This window comes from Hippoglossus hippoglossus, chromosome 21, assembly GCF_009819705.1.
Source record: "Hippoglossus hippoglossus isolate fHipHip1 chromosome 21, fHipHip1.pri, whole genome shotgun sequence".
Taxonomy (NCBI): domain Eukaryota; kingdom Metazoa; phylum Chordata; class Actinopteri; order Pleuronectiformes; family Pleuronectidae; genus Hippoglossus; species Hippoglossus hippoglossus.
The window spans coordinates 3709545-3729474 of record NC_047171.1 but is presented as its reverse complement, the minus strand read 5'-3'; the positions used below and the strand labels follow the sequence as shown (position 1 = coordinate 3729474).

General features: G+C 43.6%; 1 protein-coding gene across 17 annotated transcripts in view; it reads right to left on the bottom strand.

Annotated features, from left to right (window-relative positions):
• Nucleotides 1–19930, bottom strand: part of tns1b (tensin 1b) — a 136027-nt gene that overhangs the window by 64550 nt on the left and 51547 nt on the right. For 15 of the 17 annotated variants that reach the window (XM_034573502.1, XM_034573503.1, XM_034573507.1 and 12 more), the window contains exon 3: nt 18232–18269. In XM_034573502.1, the coding sequence (XP_034429393.1) occupies nt 18232–18269 (38 nt within the window). Of the gene's footprint in view, nt 1–9402; nt 9510–18231; nt 18270–19930 lie in introns of those variants that run through there. The other 2 variants (XM_034573516.1, XM_034573518.1) reach the window with 1 other exon arrangement.

Below are 19930 nucleotides of genomic sequence, written 5' to 3'. Positions count from 1 at the left end.
TGGCTCGTAGGACAGCGTTCACATGCAGCTTGCTTCCTGCTCTCCGCCGACACACTCCAGACACAGTCACGTTATGTAACCGATGTCAATCTCCCCGGTATGACCATGTTAATGACATGATGATGAATTCAACCATTATTTGGGTAAACAACCTGCATTCAAATCTCTGCTTTGCTCGTCTATAAATCTCAACCTCAACGCAGGAAAATCAGACGGCAGGGTAATAAATCACGGAGAACAAATATTCCAGTTTCACTCCGAGAGGCAAAAAAGTAAGTGCCATGCTGCTTCATACTTGTTTCCACCGTGGAAAAGAGCTTGTGTGTTGTTGTTGCCTCCGCGCTGGCGTATTAACACACGGCTGCCCTGAGTGCTTTTATGTTTATCCAGATCTTTGCATCTGGCACATCCCAGCAGAACTATTCAGTGTGCAAATTCAATTTGTGAGCCATAACCAGTAACAGGAGGCCTTCTGTGGCCACGATGCCGGAGTGTGCCAAAGTGCCGGTCTGTGTGGACTTATTGGGATATTATCAAAGCAGAAAGGAATTGTGGGAGCACCTCGTTCCAAGTGCCGATGCCCTGTCACTTTGTGTTGTTATGCTTTTCTATCCATAATCATTGATTTACAACTATTTTGATGCATCTACTGTATGGATGTCGTTTCTCTAACTTGTGTCCTTCTATACTCCGCTGGCTAGTTTTGCTTTCTTGTCTTGTCCGTCTCTGTGAAAGTTGTGGTCTCTGTTTTGCCTCAGGGAAGGTTGTGGATTGGTCTGCAGGACATGTCCACGAGTGACCTGCACACCAGTCTCCAAACACTCTTTCGTGTCTCTGCTTCGTTGATTAATGTTTTTCAAAGCATAAGAAACGCGTCAGGAATGGGAGACGGTTGCTTTCTACTTGTTTACAACTACTAAGTTCTGGGTTTTGAACAGCTGACCGGGACTTTTCTCTGTGGAGTCTCAATTCTCTCCCTGTGTCTGCTTGGGGATTCTACAGGTATCTCTGGTTTCCTCCCACAGTTCCTAGACTGGCAGATTGGTCGGTCAGGTTAAGAGACTCTAAATTAATAGTAAATTGTTGTTTATGTCTGTGAGTCTGTCCTGTGAAAGACAGGGGACCTGTCCAAGGGGCCTTGTCTCATGCCGGCTGTCAGCTGGGATTTGCTCCAGCCCGCGTGATACTATAAACCAGACCCTAAACAATGAGCGATGATGGATGGATCCACAGATTTATCAGTTAGTCAATCGACAGTGTTTTATCAAATAACTTAAAAAAGTATTTTTGGTTCCAGCTTCCCTAATTGTTTGATTTGCTCCCCTTCTCTGCTTTATATCATTTGACTGCTGGTCAGACAAAACTAGAAATCTACAGATTTTACCTTGGACATGTTAAAATGGCTGCGTCAATTTTATTTGTTCTTACATTTCATTTTCTATAAATAAATATTGATATTGAGTTATTCCTGGTAACAGCAGTGCTGATGTGTGTAAGCACCAGCAATGTGTGCTCCTATATCTGTACACAGTGCAGTAAAATGAAAGCGTCATGGAACAAGTTTGTTGATAAAGTTTAAAATCGACGTCACAGCCGGAGCAAACAACCACGCTGAGATAAAACTATGACAGATCAAATGAACAGAAAGATAAGCACCGTGATAACAAACGCACTGTCTGCCTGTGTGTAAACAACTTGAGGCCTGCAGGGATCCGACAGACCCAGTGTGTCCCTGCCATGTTTCCTCTCCACGGTCGGGACTCAGAGTGGCCTTCGGCCGACCGCAGCGCCTGCTCATTCTCACCTCGTCTTTGTTGGACGGGACAGACGGCGTGGAGAGGGGAGAAGCCGCGGCGTGTTTCTTTTATTCCAAAGTTACAGCGGGGGTCACGTTTCCCTTCCAGGCCCTTTCAGCTAAGGGCCGGTATTTACCAGTGCGCTGATTTGCACATTTATCATGGCTCTCACTGTCTGGCAAGAAGGCAGCCATGAAGAATCAGGGTTGGGGGGGGGGTTATATGTCCTTTGGCATCCACATTATAGTGAAAGTCCCCTGCTTACACACCGGGTTGTATTTCCAGTCACACAGGACTGTTATCTTTCCTGCCGTTCCCAATCCAAGACATTCACTACTGAAACTACTGAAGCAACAGCTTTTGAGGAAAAGCGCTTGTTTGCAGTCTTTCCCAGAGTCCGATAAAAAACGATCAACACAGATTACGTCCCCGTGCGTTCAGAACAGTAAAGGGACACGTCTAAGAGCTGTGTGTCGGGGGGGGGGGGGGGGGGGGGTTGGGCGTTGGGCACTTCAGGGTCTGTCAAAAGGGAAAACCTTGAATTTCAGCTTCTTCCCATTTTGTATCTTAGTGACAGTGTCCACATGAAAACATGAGAACATTTTTCCACATGACGTCATCGAACATCTGCTCACTCATGGGAGAAGAACCAGTGTGAAGACGGCATCAACAGAACAAGTCAGTCGAGAGAAGACTGCACGGAAAAGGGCTGAAGGCCTGTGGACCGTGAGCAGCACTGGATCATCTCCACACGTGTTTTGAGACTCAAAGTATAAAACGATGATCTGATACAGTTTTTCCGCCCAGAAAATTGAATTAATCTAGAAAGTACATCTGACAAACTTAGGATCTATGTAATAATCAGCCTGATACGTCAAATCTATTACGTAATGATTGTTCATTTCAAAAACAGCTCAATTAATCGAACAGTAATGAACTTTTAACTATTTTAATATTAGATTAATCAATTCAAGTGTTTTGTTAATAAAATACAGTCAAAATGTTCTGATTTCAGCTTCTTAAATGTTGGTATTTTCTATTTTTTCAAGAACAACATTCTGCAGAGTAAAACCAAACTTTTAAATAACAATAAGCATAAAACACGACACTATCTTTAAAATCCATTCCTTCCACAGGACTGATGAATTCTTGATCTATGCCTTTGACTCGTACCCTAAACACACAGGAAAAATAACCACATGTTATGATATTGAAGTTATTACAGTTATTGTGGTAACTGCCCTCTACGATTTACCAGTGCAGGATTTGCCGCAGTCTTAACCATGATCTTACATCACTTTTATTATCAGGCATAAAGTTCTAAAGACAGGAATGCCATCTTAAATTAGATGGAATAAAAATGGTTGCAGTTGACAAATGGTCTGTTTCAGTGATATCACTCAGTCATTCACAGCAGAGTTACAGGTTGTTAGGAACATGGAGACTTGAACAACTACAATTCTGTGACAACAGGGAAACTCACACTCACAGTGCATACCTGGACTAATTGGCCACTTTATCATCATAATACATAAACACATACTGAGATCAGATACATATAGAAGATGAACAGAGATCTTCCTCATCCTGCTTTCACCTGTTCTTAGATATTAGCACTCTACAAATGCCATTTTTTCATAAAGATCACTATTATTTCTTGAGAAATTCCATCTGACCCCCACCCTTCCACCAAGTTTCAAGAAAATCTGTTCAATAGATTTTGTGTGATCCTGCTAAAAGCCAGACAAACAGGAATGCAAATATAACCTTGTTTGTGGAGGTATGATGAAAATCATGGGTCATGACTAAGAAGCTCCAGGACGGTTACCAAACAGACCTTGTGGTGAGACTGTTTTGTCGGCTGCTCCACAAACTAAGACCACTCAATCTCAGACAGGGATCAGTCTGTGACGTGTCCCCCATCTCCACTCGGAGCCAGGGAGTGCCTGATCCTGGGAAGGCAGAGGGTTGCAGTCGCAGGGAAACTGGACAAGCTGAGGCGAACCTCCGTGCTGGCATTTAGAAAACCCCCCGACAACTCATAACTCACTCAAAGCCCCTCGGAGGGAAGACTTATGTTAACATGGCGGGTTCTTACAGAAACCCGCCACAATAACTCACCTTCACGCCCACACACTTTGCTGTCTAATGACAGATGGATGGGAGGGTCTGGGTTTCACATTTTATCCCAACAAAGTCTTTCTTGTCGTCTCCGTCTCCTCCGCCTCCTCTTGTCCATCCCTCTTTCCGAACATGTTCCCTCACATGTGCGATAGAAGTGAAGAGAACAAGGGGGGGGGGGGGGGGTAACATTCTCCCTCTGCTCCATAATGTTTGGCGCACAGTCGTCCGACATCTCTGACATTCAATATGCATTTGAAATCCACTGGTAAAATATTGATCCATTCACAGATCTGCACGACACTCCGACCACAACTATTAATCACTGCAGCGCTGCGTTTCCAGCACTAATATTACTGTAATAAACTGCAATGATAAGTCGAGGAGGGTTGAATCAACACTGTCATTAGCAGGACACTAACAAGCAGAAGTTTTGATTTATAGCTTCTACAAAGGAGTTGATATAGGACTTTAGAGTTCCGGGTGATAAAAATCAACAAGGGGGTTCCACAGTATATAGAAATAGTACATATGCTGTTCTGTACATCTGATAACCAGTGAATAGAAAGCTTGGAATAATATTATTCATATTAAAGATAGAAAAGATACTAATGCTGCATACACAACAAGCAGCTTGGTGCCAAACGTGTCCCCGTCCTCCAGCAGCCAGGCCTTTCGAGTCTGAGCCGCTCGGATAGATTGAGGAGCCTGGCACCGACGCTTCCTGTGTTTCTGTTGCGAGCCCAAGTCCCCTTCCCCATCAATCAGCCACGAAAAGCAAACAACAATATGAAGGGGCCTCCTGGCACAACGGAGGAAACAGGTCTGCTTTCTCTAAACATTCCTCCAGGAGACGTGGAGGCTCGATAAGAAAAAGAAAGAAAAAAGGAAACCCTCTCCGCCCTGACTGCTGGCACACACACACACACACACACACACACACACACACACACACACACACACACACACACACAGGGCGCATACTTCACATAGTGTTCACATGAATGTCCAGTCATATGGAAACAAACTGCCGTTTCACTGGGGTTTTTTTAACCGATCTAAGTGAATGTAAATCAAAGCTAACCCTATTTCACGCTGCGTCTACATTTTGACCTCACTTTACCGTGAAGTTGAAATTCCTTTTCAGAATCTGAAAGCTGCCTTTTTATTAGCTGACACAGTAAATTTGGAGATTTACGTTGCACAGTTTCTAGGAACTATCGAGGGATATTTTTTGCCAGTAGTAAAAACACCAGTAGGTTTAGTTTTTTTTCTTCCACACAAATTCCTGTACAAATGACATGTCCACCCTTGTCTGTGTGATGGATTCCCTGGAAGTAGCAGATGCCAATGCACAAACTATTTCATTTCTTACCTGACCAATTTACTTTATGACTCCAATACTTACTAGTTATTGTTTCTCAGTAACATTTCACTGTGTTTGACATAAAGTAAAGAAAAGGCCTAAGGAGCATGACTCAATCAGTCTTGGAATGAGAGTTTACACAACTAGTCGTAAAATATTATTAAATTTGATAATTGAATTAGCTTTTAAATCAGTTAACTTATGGCCTGGAAAACAATAAGTGAGCTCATGCTTATTCATTGTCACAGATGGGCCTGTATATTAACATGATGCATTAAATGAATGAAGGACGGGGAACAAGGCACCTGAGAAAACAGAGGAGCCCACTTCAAAATGTAAATCTGCTTGCCAAACTAAAAAGACAAGTCAAGACTAGGACTATGAATATCTTTCTCAGTATATTTCTTGACTTGGCTCTCTAAGAAAAAGGTCATTATACCAGGACTCAAGCTTGATTGCATGGAGTCATTTAAGAGATTAGTCGTCATTAAATCCTTCACGATAATATCCCCCCTTTTTTTAGGGGTATTAGACGAGGGTCTGCAGAAAGATTTCATCTGAATGTGCTGGCACCAGGAACAAGCAAAGGCCAAGTAGAGGAGAAACGAGGACGAAGTTGAAGTTTTTCTTGAGCGAACACCAACGAATCGAAGTGATCTCAAGTGTCTGGAAAGTAAAACCGTGATTTGATGCACAATTCTGATCAGATGGAAACGCTACTTTGAGCTGTAGCACAAAAAATAAACCATAAAAGCATGATTTCATTTCTGAGCAGATGAATGGGGATTGTGTATAAGGTACAGGTTAGTGGGCTTTCCCCTGCCTCACAGTTCTGAGCCATAAACTCTAAAGGAGTCCACTGTTGGTTTTAACTGTAACGTTAGTCTCTGGATAGGCTCCTTGGTTCGCTCTTTAAACGCCGTCCTCCGCTCCGATGACAGCTCGCTCTCATGTGTGCCACACAACCTGCGGAGTAACCATCACGAGTCGAACGTAACGCCCTTGAAAAAATGTGGAGCTTTTACTGGGCCCTCATTGGATGCTATTAATTTAGCTAAAAGCCCGAGTGTGTGGCATGGTGCTCTGGCACGGCTATAGGTTATTTATGTTGCTAATGTATTGCAGGTTCCCAGTGTTTGCCAACATCGAGTCCAGAGGACAAAGGGAATGAATGAAGTGCTGTTCTGCGGAGCATTTTGTGAACGTCAAAGAATCTCCAGTAGCACATCACTTCAATTACTTTCTGTGCCATGTATTGATTTAAGCTATATGCTGCATATGCAAAGTCTTTACTGAGAATAACATTGAGAAAATGACATATGACTCGTATCACAATGTATCGTCATGCCCTTGAGTCAACAGCCAAGTTTTCTCTTCATCTATCTATCTATCTATCTATCTATCTATCTATCTATCCATCTATCCATCTATCTATCTATCTATCTATCTATCTATCTGTCTATCTGTCCATCTAACTATCCATCTATCTCTCTATCTATCCATCTATCCATCTATCCATCTATCCATCCATCTATCCATCTATCTCTCTATCTATCTATCTCTCTATCTCTCTATCTATTGCTCTATCTACTCACCCATCCATCTATCGTATCTTCCAGTTCAATAACAGAAATCTTTAGGACAGACATGTATCGTACTTTCCACAATCAGTTTTTCTGTATTAGTCATAATAATAACAACAATAATAATAATTATAATAATAGTGAATAATGTTAAAACTATTGTAAAGATGTTCTCTCACAGAACAGAGTCATACAGAAGCTTAAAATGTGTCTGCAAAGAACAAACAAGGAAGGATTACATCAGTAGAGGAGCAAGACAATTCCTGTGGGTGTTTTGTTTATGGTCCAAGGACCACTGTCTTATCCCTAATCCCACTCTCTTACTCACACACACTTACTCACACACACACACACACACACACACACGCACACACGCACACACACACACACAGTGAAGCAACACACACATTCCCAGCCCTTCTTGACTGTGTCATGGTCAGGCATCTATTTGCGACTCTTCGTAAGGAGGGACAGGCGGATGAGTGGATCGCTGCTTCGCTTCCAGACAGTAATGATGAAACACTTTTCTCTGAAATCCAGTTCAACACAGGCAGTGGGCGCACGCCGTTCCCACTAGGCCAGGAGTCCTGGGTGATGCTGCTGCCCAGTTGGGACACTGCTGCGTTACGTTTACAGTGGCCAATCTCTCTGAGGTACAGGGGTACGGTGAAGTACTACTGTACTGTGTGTGTAGTGGGGATTGGTCCCACAGCAAATCAAATTATAAAGCTAACGACGAATCTGATTTCATAACAGTTAAGATCATATGTCTGTATAATTACACCTTTCAACTGTGAAGAGTGTATTTTTTGGGGGGGGGAAACAAAACAGGACGTTGATGGACAGCATATTCATGATGTAATGCATACCCCGCGTTCAACCCCTGTAAAACACTTTGCCTTGGAAACAGAGTGGAAACCAGATCTTGTTTTTACTTTGCCACAAGCAAGGAGCCTCCAAAAAAATCCCAAGGTGCACTTCACCTCAATTTTCCGTGCCTGTAATTTGATCAAATGCAAATCTGTGTACAATTTTGCAACATTGCAGTTTATCAACTATAAGGTGGGTGAAGCATCATTGTTAATCTTTTGGCCCCGTCCACTCGCACAGAGGTTGTGAGGGTCAAACAACAAATCTGTTCCTTAAGTTTCCTCTCAACCTGTTCATTCAGATGTGCATGTTTTAGAAAACTTGTCCTCGGTGATTTGGTGGCAAAATTCGCTCGACACATACAAATTCAAAACCAGCGGACCTGCTTCTGCCTGCACTGAAATGCAGTGTATTAATGCGTGCATGCACTAATAGAGGCTTGTCTGAGCAACCGATTTAACCCTTATTTCTCAGAGTATAACGTCATACTGAAAAACCCGATTCTCAAACAAAATAAAATAATCCATAGAGTATCCAGACACCCAGAGAGCCAGGGCTGACGGGGGGGAATCACAGCTGTCAGCGTACAGTGCTGCTACCTTCGCACATCTCTCTGAAGAATATGCTCTATGTTTTCACACTATGCCCTAATGCGTGTTCTCCCCCATTTGAAGCAAATTGGAGGCAATTGCACCTCACTGTATGTGCCAGAAATTCCCAAAGTGCGGTCAGGTTTTCTCACGCCTGGGGCGGTGTTTTCCACGCAACAACTTTTGCAAGGTCCTGTTGTGAAACACTGTGGCTACAGACTCAGCGACACTGATTCAGCGGAAGACGCACACATGTAAACACACAAACACACACACACACGCACAGACATGCCAAACACAATGTGCAATTGATAGATGACATATCCCAGTTTTACCAGTGTTCTTTGAGCTCAGGGGTCATACGGATGCAGAATTAGAGCGCAAGCGACTAACACACACACACAATGAAGTGTAATATAAAACATTTAAATAAATTCAGTAGAGGAGAAAAGAAGAGAAGAAATAGGAAAAAAGAGAAAACTAAAGAGACCTAAGCCACCACTGTCATTCCAGCTCTGACCATGGGCCAGCAGCCACAGAACATGGTAATCCAAGAAGACCACACACACACAAAGCCCTGCATTATTGCACAAACTCACTGAGTCTACATTAATGCAACAAGCACAACATCTCGTTTATCTCTTACATGCTCACTTACACAGTCGCACATTCCTGTCACCCACCGCAGCTACGTCGAACATGTGCTGAGAGCCGTGCCGTGCCGTGCAGACACACACAGACACCAAGACGTGACGCTCACACTCATTTTCAGGCAAATGCACGTACTTGACAAAATGTAAATCTACACGTACAAGAAAAAAAAAGGCTGCCAACACAAACCAGACCAGTGCAGCACCTCCTGTACTGTACACGCCGCACATATGCTTGAAAACACGTACATCTGAGAGCACTTAAAGCGTTCTGCCTCTCCCAAATCAAGCAAATCCACAATGCGGAGGGTTTTTCCTGTGAAAGTGAACACAGCGCAGCCAACAGCTCGGGACAGCCAGGAGCTCAAATACCAGGCAGCAGCTCTATTCCCCCCCCCCCCCCCGTCTCACAACCAAACTCCTTACCTGAAACACTGCGGTGGCCATCCTGTGTCAGTGTGTGTCGGTCGGTTTCTCTGTGTGTGTGTGTGTGTCTGTGTCGTTCTCTCTTTCACTCTTTGGTTTGTTTCTCTGTCCGGCCGTGTTTCTACTGCTGCTGCTGCTGCTGCATCGTCCTTTTGCCTTTCCCCCCCTCTCCGGGAAGCAGAGAGGTTTTTCTGTGCGCTCCAACCAGATGGCTTTGGCTAAATCCACTCACTGTTACCTTGGTGCAGCGCAGGGCTGGAGGAGTGTACAAGTGTGTGTGTGTAGTGTGTGTGTGTGTGTGTCAGATAAAGAGAGAGAGAGAGAGAGAGAGAGAGAGAGAGAGAGAGAGGGAGAGGGAGAAAGAGAGAGTTGGTGTGTGTGTGTGTGTGTGTTTCAGGCTCCGAGCTAATAGGTCTGGCTTGTCTCTCCCTCTCTCACTCCTCCTCCTCCAAGAAAATGAGCATAAAAATGTCTAAAGAGTCATCCCACAACTGGAAACGGCGCAGTGCAGCATTCAGCGCTGAATAAGCACACAAAGTCTGGCTGCAGGCTGAAGCCATTTCCCTCTCTTTCCCCTGCATGCCTGGGTTTTTCCTTCCTCCCTCCTGTTCGGTCCACTTTCACCCTCCTCCCGACCGGGGAGACGCATGAGTAATGAGAAAAAGAGGCAAAAAAATATTGAAGTGAATTTCCCAGGGAGATCAGGGGGAACGGGACATGAGCTCGGGGAACAAAAGCTCAGCTCTTTTCCCCCTCTGTCTGTCTCACTGTCTTTCTCCCATTGACACACACACGCACACACACACACACACACACACACACACACACACACACACACACACACACACACACACACACACAAAGTCCTTCCTCACAAGCTAATTCTTCATTCTCTCCTTGTTATCAGCTTCTCAAGTTACAGGTTAAATCTGAGCCCCCCCCCCTCCTCCTCACTTTCTCTCTTCCAACATACCCACACACTCACTGTACTGCACTGTAGTTACAGAGAGAGAGAGAGAGAGAGAGAGAGAGAGAGAGAGAGAGAGAGAGAGAGAGAGACAGAACCATGAATGAATCCATTGGCTTCACGGCAACTCCAAAGTCAAACAGTGTCAACAGCAGCGAGGGGGGGGGGGCAGACATACTTGTCAGTCACCAGCTCTGTGTGTGTACGTCCTCACCACATACACCAATGTCGTACCGATACCGTGAGTTCAACTCGTCTTAATGCGCCGATCTAAAGAGATGTAGAATAGTTAATAATCCCTCTAATTGTCTAATTGTCTGATCCCAGTCGTCACTCACTCCACACCTCATGGTTTGTCTACATATGTATAGTTAACACGTACTTATGACGAGCCTTGAAATAGCAAGAATACCTTTTGCTTCGTGACATCTCAAGTTCAGTGAGTTACTAACTGTTCCTCCCTGTGAGAACCACCTGCTCTCCTCCTCGCGGACCTCAACATTCATCTTCATATTCTCACGAGATGCACTAATATCTAATGGTGTGCACAGTGATGGAAAGCCGCACTGCGATGTGTTATTTTTTACTCCGTGTGTTTATCATTCCTCTCCGGGGATACGATGCCTTCTCAGAGAAGCAAGGTAGCGTGGTCACAGGGGTTCACTGAGGAACGTGCACACTTCATCCCAACGATCAGGCAGGATGACGGATTTATTTAACTTGTGTCCTCAGGTTTGTGAAAACAAATTCAGTATAAAAGAAACCTCATGACTCCAATGATTCAAATTAATGAATGAATACAATTTAGACCTTTGAACTTTGTAAATTAATTAAAATGATTTGACTTATCCAAACACTGATTGGAGCAAAAACACAATACAAGTGATGTATGTTGTAATTTCTTAGGCTCCATTCAAACATTTTTAAGAATTCCTAATTGAGGAGGAACAGTGGAGTAAATTCAGCGTTTGTTCCATATATTAATAATAATATAATAATATGGAACACTTTAATCTTCAGTGGTTCCCACAGACTAACAGTAACACGCTGCTGAACTTGAATTCGTCCAACCAGCTTTTATCCAGTAGCAGACAAAGAGACATTACTCAAGAATGTTGGGTACAAATTTGAAGCACATTAACCACAATGCCCCAACGTGGAAAGAATGGCCACCGTCTTTGATGTTGCTCGGAGGTAATTACATGGAAGGTATTTATAAAAGCAAACACCTTTTGGCTGAAGCCGTGTTCACCAGATGTCAGCCCGGTGAGCGTTGTTTGATTCACTAATAATGACAAGGGCGAGGGAGGAAGGGCGGACTGCCGGGAACGTGACATATGGTTTATGGTAACAAAACAACATGGTTGTTTATGTGAGATGGACTCGTGTAAGGCAGGACCAGCCTAAAGCGTGGGAAGTGGGTAATCCCCTTGTTCCTTGGTGTCTGTGTTTGTCTACGTGAGTCTAAGTTACTGCACTTGAAGCTTTGTGCCGCCGCCGCCGCGTTCGCTGCAATGCAATTATGCATAGCAACAATTACATGTGTGTATGTTGGGGGCGGTAAAGCATGGGAAAGTTATCTGTCTGCGTTTTAAAGCTGATACGTTTCTCCGAGTCTTGTCTGTTTCCTGTGTCCTGGCTTTTATGATCATCCTGATGCAGTGACTGCTGTCTGTAATCACACTAACATTGTTAGAGACAACTGCCAGGCTGCCATGCCACTTTCAATTTTTTACTTTTACTGCCTATTTTGTTCTGGTGAGGCCTTTAACTTCTACTTACTGGAGTTATATCAGTGAATCGTGAAGAGGGCTCTGTTTCACTCAGGCATCAGCACAAATCCGTCCTGTACCTGACAAACGCCCATGTGTTGGCACTCCTCTTCAATTTGACTTTTCCAACAGGACCAACATGGTGGCTCCTCCGGAAAAGGTTGATGAGTCAAGACGACCAAATCAAGAAATCAGCAGTTCAGGGTGAGAGGAAAAGAAAGGGATGAGGCCAGAGGAATGAGAAACAAGGACCCTTGAGAAAAGCTGACAGAGCAACAGATGAAATCGAAGAGTGAAGAAGAAGTAAAGAGAGGAAGGGATGAAGAGAGAGTGACAGAAGGGTCTGGGCGAGGTCCAGTTTCATGGATCTGACTCAGGCTTTCCCTGAGCCGAGCAGATCACTGTCCTCCAGCGCCCAGGCGGACGCTTCACCAACGCCCATGCAGCTCACACGGATACTTTGACTGAATGGTGATGATTAGGTAGCACGTGCGCATACACAAGCAGGCATGGATCCAAACGGAAAAGTTGTCACTTCGAATCAGAGGACAGGCTCGGAGACACAAGGGTGGGGAAGTTCAATTTCCATACTCGCTCCAGTATGTAACGAGGAGGTGTCCTCTAGGAAGTCGTTCCTCCAGCAGCTGTTGTCGTGGTCGGGGGAAGCTTAGCGATGCCAGAAGAAAGACGATGCAAGCTCAGCAACTGCTCCTCGAAACACTCAGGAGGTTTCAAAACAAGTTTGCTACGGCAGATGTCGTGTAATCTTTGCAGCTGTATGCACTAAAAAGTCCGGACCTCGCTCTTACTTCTACCATCACTGTCTCCTGCATACACTTGGCCCGTTGTTGACATTCTTTCCAGCAGCTCTTGATTACTCCGTCATGTTAAAGTCAGGGCGTTCCTGTTTGTTTGTCTCTGCTGTATCTATGCACATGTGGCTTCCATGCAGTTACCAAATACATGGCAAAGAGCCACTGCTCCTTGTGTCCTCATGCACAGGGACAAGGAGACCTAACCGAGGGTGGGGGGGGGTTGTGGTTTTCATTGACGATCTCAGATCAGTCAAAATCTTGTTTGCAAGACAATACGGTAAAAGTTAAAGTTGCATCAACGGTTTTATGACGACAATGGACGGAGAACTCTACAACTTTGGTTCAGTCTCACTGCTCTCATCAGTCTGCTGGTGGCTCTGTTTGCTGGATGTGTTACCAATCACAACTTTATGAGCTAATAATGAGACACAGCTTGTTACACTTTGGCCCAAAAAAGCAACTCATGCAGCTTTAGTGTTGTCGTAGTGTTCTCCTGTCAGGCAGCTCTGTCTTGAACCGCTCAATAATGTATTTGACTGCAAATATTAGCCACATGATGATGGGGTAATAATTGAGAATCCTGCTGGAAGTAAAAACAGGAAAAAAATCATTTATGGTTGAGTAAGAGCCTTCAAATTAGAGGCCGTATGATTTATCCCGTGCTTGAATTGTTGTTGTGTTCCTCTCCTGAGGAGGAGGAGGCAGAGGAGCGAGCATGTGTTCTGTCCTGTGACTGCTAATTCAATTAGCTTCAGAGCTGCTGGCTGGATACGTATGTGATCGGACCAGGAGCCGCTTACATGAAAATACAGAAAGTACCATGACAAAGGCCCGAGGCAGCATTTTGATTATGACACCGCATCCCTCGTGTTTTTCTCTGTGATATGACTTTGCTTTTATCATGTTTTCTGAACAGAAGTCCCCCCCCCCCATCCCCCTCCTATACTGTAACTCCCGCTCACTCTCTGCAGGGCCAGATGCAATAGGAAGGAAGTTGTTAATGTTGTTACTGGGATTCAACACCACACCGGCATGTTTGAAACTTCACTTGGGGGGATGATGTAATGCCTCCTGTACCTACAGTAAAAAAAAGAGCAGTGCAGTGAATCTCTATTAATGGACAGTTAATCTGTGTCTCTGATGTGAATTATTTATGAGGAAGTTAACGCAGTGATTACATTTAAGTCCGAGAATGGCTGAACACTGAACTTGCGTTAACAGCTGAGCACAAACAAGGTCTGCAGCCTTTAAGGAGCATGTGGATAAAGATCTGTTTATGTTTTTAAGACAATGCAAAGGTTTGAGGGATAAACTAAAACTGGACTTATTAACCTTGTCTGCTGCAGAACCTGCATCAGCATCAAACATTAAATTACCGAACGAGCCTTGACAGCATCTTCTCAATCTGCCGTTGTCAGCAAAAACTGAAATCCTTAATATCTGTCCTCTCTGGTGCCAAACCTACACGGAGCTATAATATCTATATGATCCCGACAAAGCTTACAGCTGGGGCTCTGCAGCAGTGACACAGCATCTAATTCCAGTCTGCATGATGAAGTGAAGGCCTGTAGCGATGTGTGGTACCCAGAGGAAGTGAGTGGAACAGAGCATGTGGTTAATCACGCCTAATGATCCTTACAGCTGCTGCAGAAGAAACTGTTTGAGGACAAAGATTTCCTCGGGCATTTTCTCTCTAATTCCACCGTAAAGGGAGTCGTCGACGATTCAAGGTTGTACACGTTGTATGTATCACAGCCTGGGAAGATGGACATGTCCCTTCACTATACAGAAATGAAGTTTAAATATCCAAGATACAAACGCTGCCATCTGTGCATGTGCTCGGCCAATCGTGAGTCAGCTTTCAATCATGACGTTTAAAACCAAACTAACCTGAAAAATAAGGCACTTGAACAAACCTAAAACCTAAAATGACACAGACTATCTTTGAGAACATCTTATTTGACGCGTACTTTTTAATATTATAAGCTATTTTAGGCACTATTATAGAATCGGCTAATTTGTAAGTGAAGAAATCGTGGAGCAATGTTGACCTGAGCAGAGAACGATGTCACATTCCATCTGTGTTTTGATCTGTCCCGTCTTTGTTCTGGTGGCCAGTTCAGTCACGTCCTCCCTGTGAAACCATTGGCCCTTTATGAACGAGGATTATGGTTATAAGCTATAAATAGACAAATAATGGAAAAGGTGGGTGCGGCTCCAGAGGAAAGGTCAAGGGTCAGGACAACAAAGCAGAGAGAGACTCTGCCCGGGCTTCGTACTACCACCCGACAGCCACCTCAAGCTGCCACGGTTCAAACACATCCCAGCTGCGTTCACCAGGTGAGGCCGGCTGCAAACCCAGTGTTCTCTCTCAAAAACACACTTCACATGTGTGGATACAGATGTTTGGATGTGTCGACTACTTGGAGGCAATAAATAATAAAAAGATTGATGGTCTGCGTTGTTCTCGGCCGCACAGACGACTTTATATCTGCAGGTGATTGCTCAGAAATGTTAGAAATGTTGGAACAACTGCAGCTACTGATATGCGCACAGGGCTGGAATCACTGCGTCTCGTAGCGCAGTGGAACGCAGAATACATTTATACATTCATTTTTCAATGCAACACCTTTTTTTTATATATATATTGTAATGATGGAAAAGAAGCCAAGTGCGGAACTCTAACAAGAAGATATGTTACTTAAAATGATCTACTGAATAAATTCCTTTTTTCAAACTTTTCCAAAACTATAAATGCTCCTTCACTTTGGAGCAGAGAATGAAAAGTGAAGTGAGAGTGTTCGACCTCTTCACTCATCAATAATCAACCATTTCTTTCATTGTAATCAGGTTTTACTCAGCACATCAGCCCAGAACAGGGACATTGACTTGTGTTAAGACCACAGGGCAACAGCAGTGATCAGATGTTAGTGTTCCTGATATAAAGGCCACATTATATTGTACACTGTGTTTAGACTGTATGTGAGAACACATCGCTTTCCAACACAAAGGGAAAATAAGCGCACAAAGCAGGAAAAGGCTGCTGTCGAAGATTAGAATGGGGAGTCACTATACAATATACTATGTTATACACTATAGAGTATAGGGAACTTTTACCAAATCTACTGATGTTGCATTTTTGTACAGTAGTGGCTGCTATTACCGCGTATGACTGAAATTAGCGTGCGCAGACCCTAAGCTCTTAAGTAGTCTGAGGTTTTACCTTTCCTTAATGCTTTCGCAGCAGTTCAGCGGGAAAATCCCAGACATCCTGCCTCTTTCCTTTTTGAGAAGGCAGTTCGAGCAAAGAAATATGATGTGACGGCGTCAGGGAACGACAAATGGAAAAGGACTAGAGGTGATTTAATACAGAGACCTGTCCTCACACAGAAGTGAAATCGTACTGACAAGATTGAAAGCATTTTTCACATCCAGCTGTGAGAAAACACACCTGAGGGCTGAGGACACATGTGCACGTCCGACCATTTGTTTGCAGGAAGCAGGTTAAACGTGGGCCCCGTACTCCTCCTATTCCCACACAGAGATTTATAAGTAGTGTGTGCGTGGGAGAAGTTATTATGAAGAGATTCCTGACAGAAGATCAAACTGCATTTGACTGACATTCATACAAAAGAGCTTAATCTGCTTTTTAAGATAAAGTCTCGCAGGCCAGTCTGAGTGCCAACACTCATCAGACTTGACCCTGGTGCAGTCACTCCCTTGTTTTTCATCTCAGGCCTCGGAGCAAATTGCTTCCTGCCAAAGCTCTGACATTTCTGGTGGCAGTGTTTAGAAAAGGAAATGCTGCTGTGATCTCTGGAGATCAAAGTTTCACTTTCGTACATAAGTAGGAGGAGCTAAGCTACTTAAACATCGGCTCCCAAACTTTCACTGACAACTTTAGATCCAGACCCTGACATTAAAATTAAGGATTTCTCAAAGTAAGTAAATAACATAAGGAAACAACTCAACAAAATAAAGTATCTTGTTGGGTTTTTTTTGTTTAAATGCTAAAAATGGCATCTAATATCTTTTTAAAAATGACACAGCTCTCAATTGATTTACAGTATGAGCGGAGTCAAAGAGACAAGAGATGATATCACAGACTACAGTTGTTGATGTTACACATGAAACAGATCATTTTACTGCAAACAGCAAAGTGCTTCAACAGCCTGAGGGAGAACTTTCCAAACAGCGTCTGCAATGTGCAGCTTTGTGAACTGAATTATGCCAATAAAAACTGTTACATTTCAAAATCCTCTGAGTAAATGTGCCGTGAAAATGGTGATGAGGATATTATTAAACATAATATTGTTTTATTTTTACTAATATATTTTGCAATGTTATGTGCAGCAGAAATAGAAATAAGGAATTCACTCATTCGGAAGAGGAGGCAGAACGACAGTTTTAACATTTCAAAATAAACTTTAAGGGCTTTCTACCCCGCACCCTTAAAAAATAAAATAAAATGTTTTTTCAGTCATTTGGGTGATTTCATTAATTCAATCTTTCAAACCAATCTGTACTTTCAGTGGTTAAAAAAGCAACATGAGTAGAAATGAAACAACAAGATTCAGGCCTGTCCTACCAGGTCCATAGCCCACCCCTCATATTCAGTGTGGCCCGTCTGCCCTGCACCCCCCTGGCATTTCCTGTGAGTAAAAGAGGGAGTGGGCAAAGCTGGCAAGCAGCACCCATTTCAATAATGGATACCAGATGAAGCAATGCGTACGTACAGTATATAATATAGGTGCACGTGTGTGTTGATACTCCTGTAAATCCTCCTACATGGCAGTTGTACCGTTGCACACACAGAACACACAACTCTCCCTCTCTGAAAACGTCAGCTCCACTTTGTTTTTCCTCCCGTTCTCTCCTATGTGCTCTTCACAAAATTAATCAAGCGACATCTCCGTCCAGAGCTCTTTTATTTTTAGACACGGGGGCGATCTCCAAGATGCAAGAGTTCGTCCAGAGTAAACACATTCTGGTACAGAGAGCACTTGTTTAGACATTCTTGAGATTTTTATGCAGAAGATAAACCCTCAAATCTCCACCAACCTCAACATCTGCATATACACACACACACACACACACACACACACACGCACACGCACACACACACACACACACATAGCTCACGTGCACATCCAGAGGAGTAGCTGACTCCACCTAAACATTATATTTCCTCCCAATAAGCTTGCATGAATTTGAAAGGGAAAGTTTACATGTGGACACAAGCATCTGAGAGATAAAAAATGATTATGACTCTTACCTTGACTTCACATTTCTTGTGGCAAGCAATTCGGCACACTGGAGAAAAACAGAAGAAAAGAGAAAGAAACAAAAAAGGAATTAGCTTTATGGTTCATAAAAAATCTCCAAAACATCGAGGAGAGGAATCCAAACAGTGTGGTCCCAGTTTAAATCATGACCCTGAGGAGTTGGCAAGTAGGTATGAAAAAGCAAGAGGTCCATATTCGGCCCAGAGTGTTTGTTCTGTGGTTGAAGTCAAATGTGATCTGCTCTCGGTGAACTAACCCTGGCCAGTGTTATCTTTGTGTTCTCAGGACACTGTCACAGGCTGAATTCATGACTCTGAAACCCACGGAAACACTGCATGAGGAGACATTTGTGAGGAGGAGACATTTGTGAGGAGGAGACATTTGTGAGGAGGAGACATTTGTGAGGAGAAGACATTTGTGAGGAGAAGACATTTGTGAGGAGATTTACCTTGAACTCGATCTAGGAATGTAGTTTCACTTTCTCTGTAGCATTTCTTACAGAATTAATTAAATCTATGGTGGTAGCAGTGTTGCACACGCACGAATATCCCAACTTGACTGACTGCATGGACGGTAACAACTTTATGGATGGTTTGAAAATAGTGCTGCATACATCTATTCAATGCAGCAACAGAGCAAAACACCAAGTTAGAGATCTCTTATGTATATGTATATATATGAAGTGTGAAAAGAAATTGGTTCTTTATGAAACAGGACAAATAAGAATATGGAGAGCTGCCATACAGTCTAGAATATTAAGAAACATGGCTTTAACATTGGGCATTAGCCTTGGTATGTGCTCTTAAAGCGCCCTTCTAGTTCCCTATGGACTGACAAATGAAAATCACAGCCTGACATTTCCATTTATTAGAAGGAGGCAGTGCTATATGTGGAGAGAAATTCATAAAAATCGAGTCACACAGGATTAAAGCAGTTGTTCGACCTACAGAATTTCCACACAGTTTCCCGCTCTGTTCTCCGGCGCTCGCTGCACACTCCCACTGGGCGTACAAATAAGGGTCAATAGGGGAGAGCACCTGGACCGTCAGCTCATAAATAGTCAGATCCCGTCACAGGACGGAGAATGAAAACACAGCTCGACGCTCCGAGGCACGGGCTTTCCAAATAAAGAGCCGACTGTATGCTTGTACTGGAACACGCTGCGCCTTATGTAATGACTTATACCGTCTCCAGACACATTTTTCAAAGCCAGTGTAATATGAATTGTGATTAGTTGTGAAGACGCTGATGTGAAGCTGGGACGTGGCCAGTCCTCACGCTGTGTGTGTCTGTGTTTGTGTGTGTCCTCAGTGTAATGTTTCACGAGCACTATCAAATCACTGTTATCCTTTGTGCCTCAGATATACAGCAGGTCTGTGCCTCTCAAACACTGTGTTCCCTCTGATGGACGGTGTGTCTCTTAATCACAGTGGATTCTCCAAACACAACCACAAGCTCCAGTATGTACCACCATAGTTTCCCCCTCTGTGTGTAAACGTGCACTTTTACTTCACTTCTGTCTGAACACACGTTTGCTTTTCACTTTTATTCTCTGATTGTTTCAGTGGCTGACGCTGGAGGTGCCGCTCCCTGGGCAAATATCATCCAATCTTACTTCTATGTTATGTCCCAGTTTGTATATACTCAGTTTAAAACACTTTATTTAGTTTATACTCAACTACGTCTGAT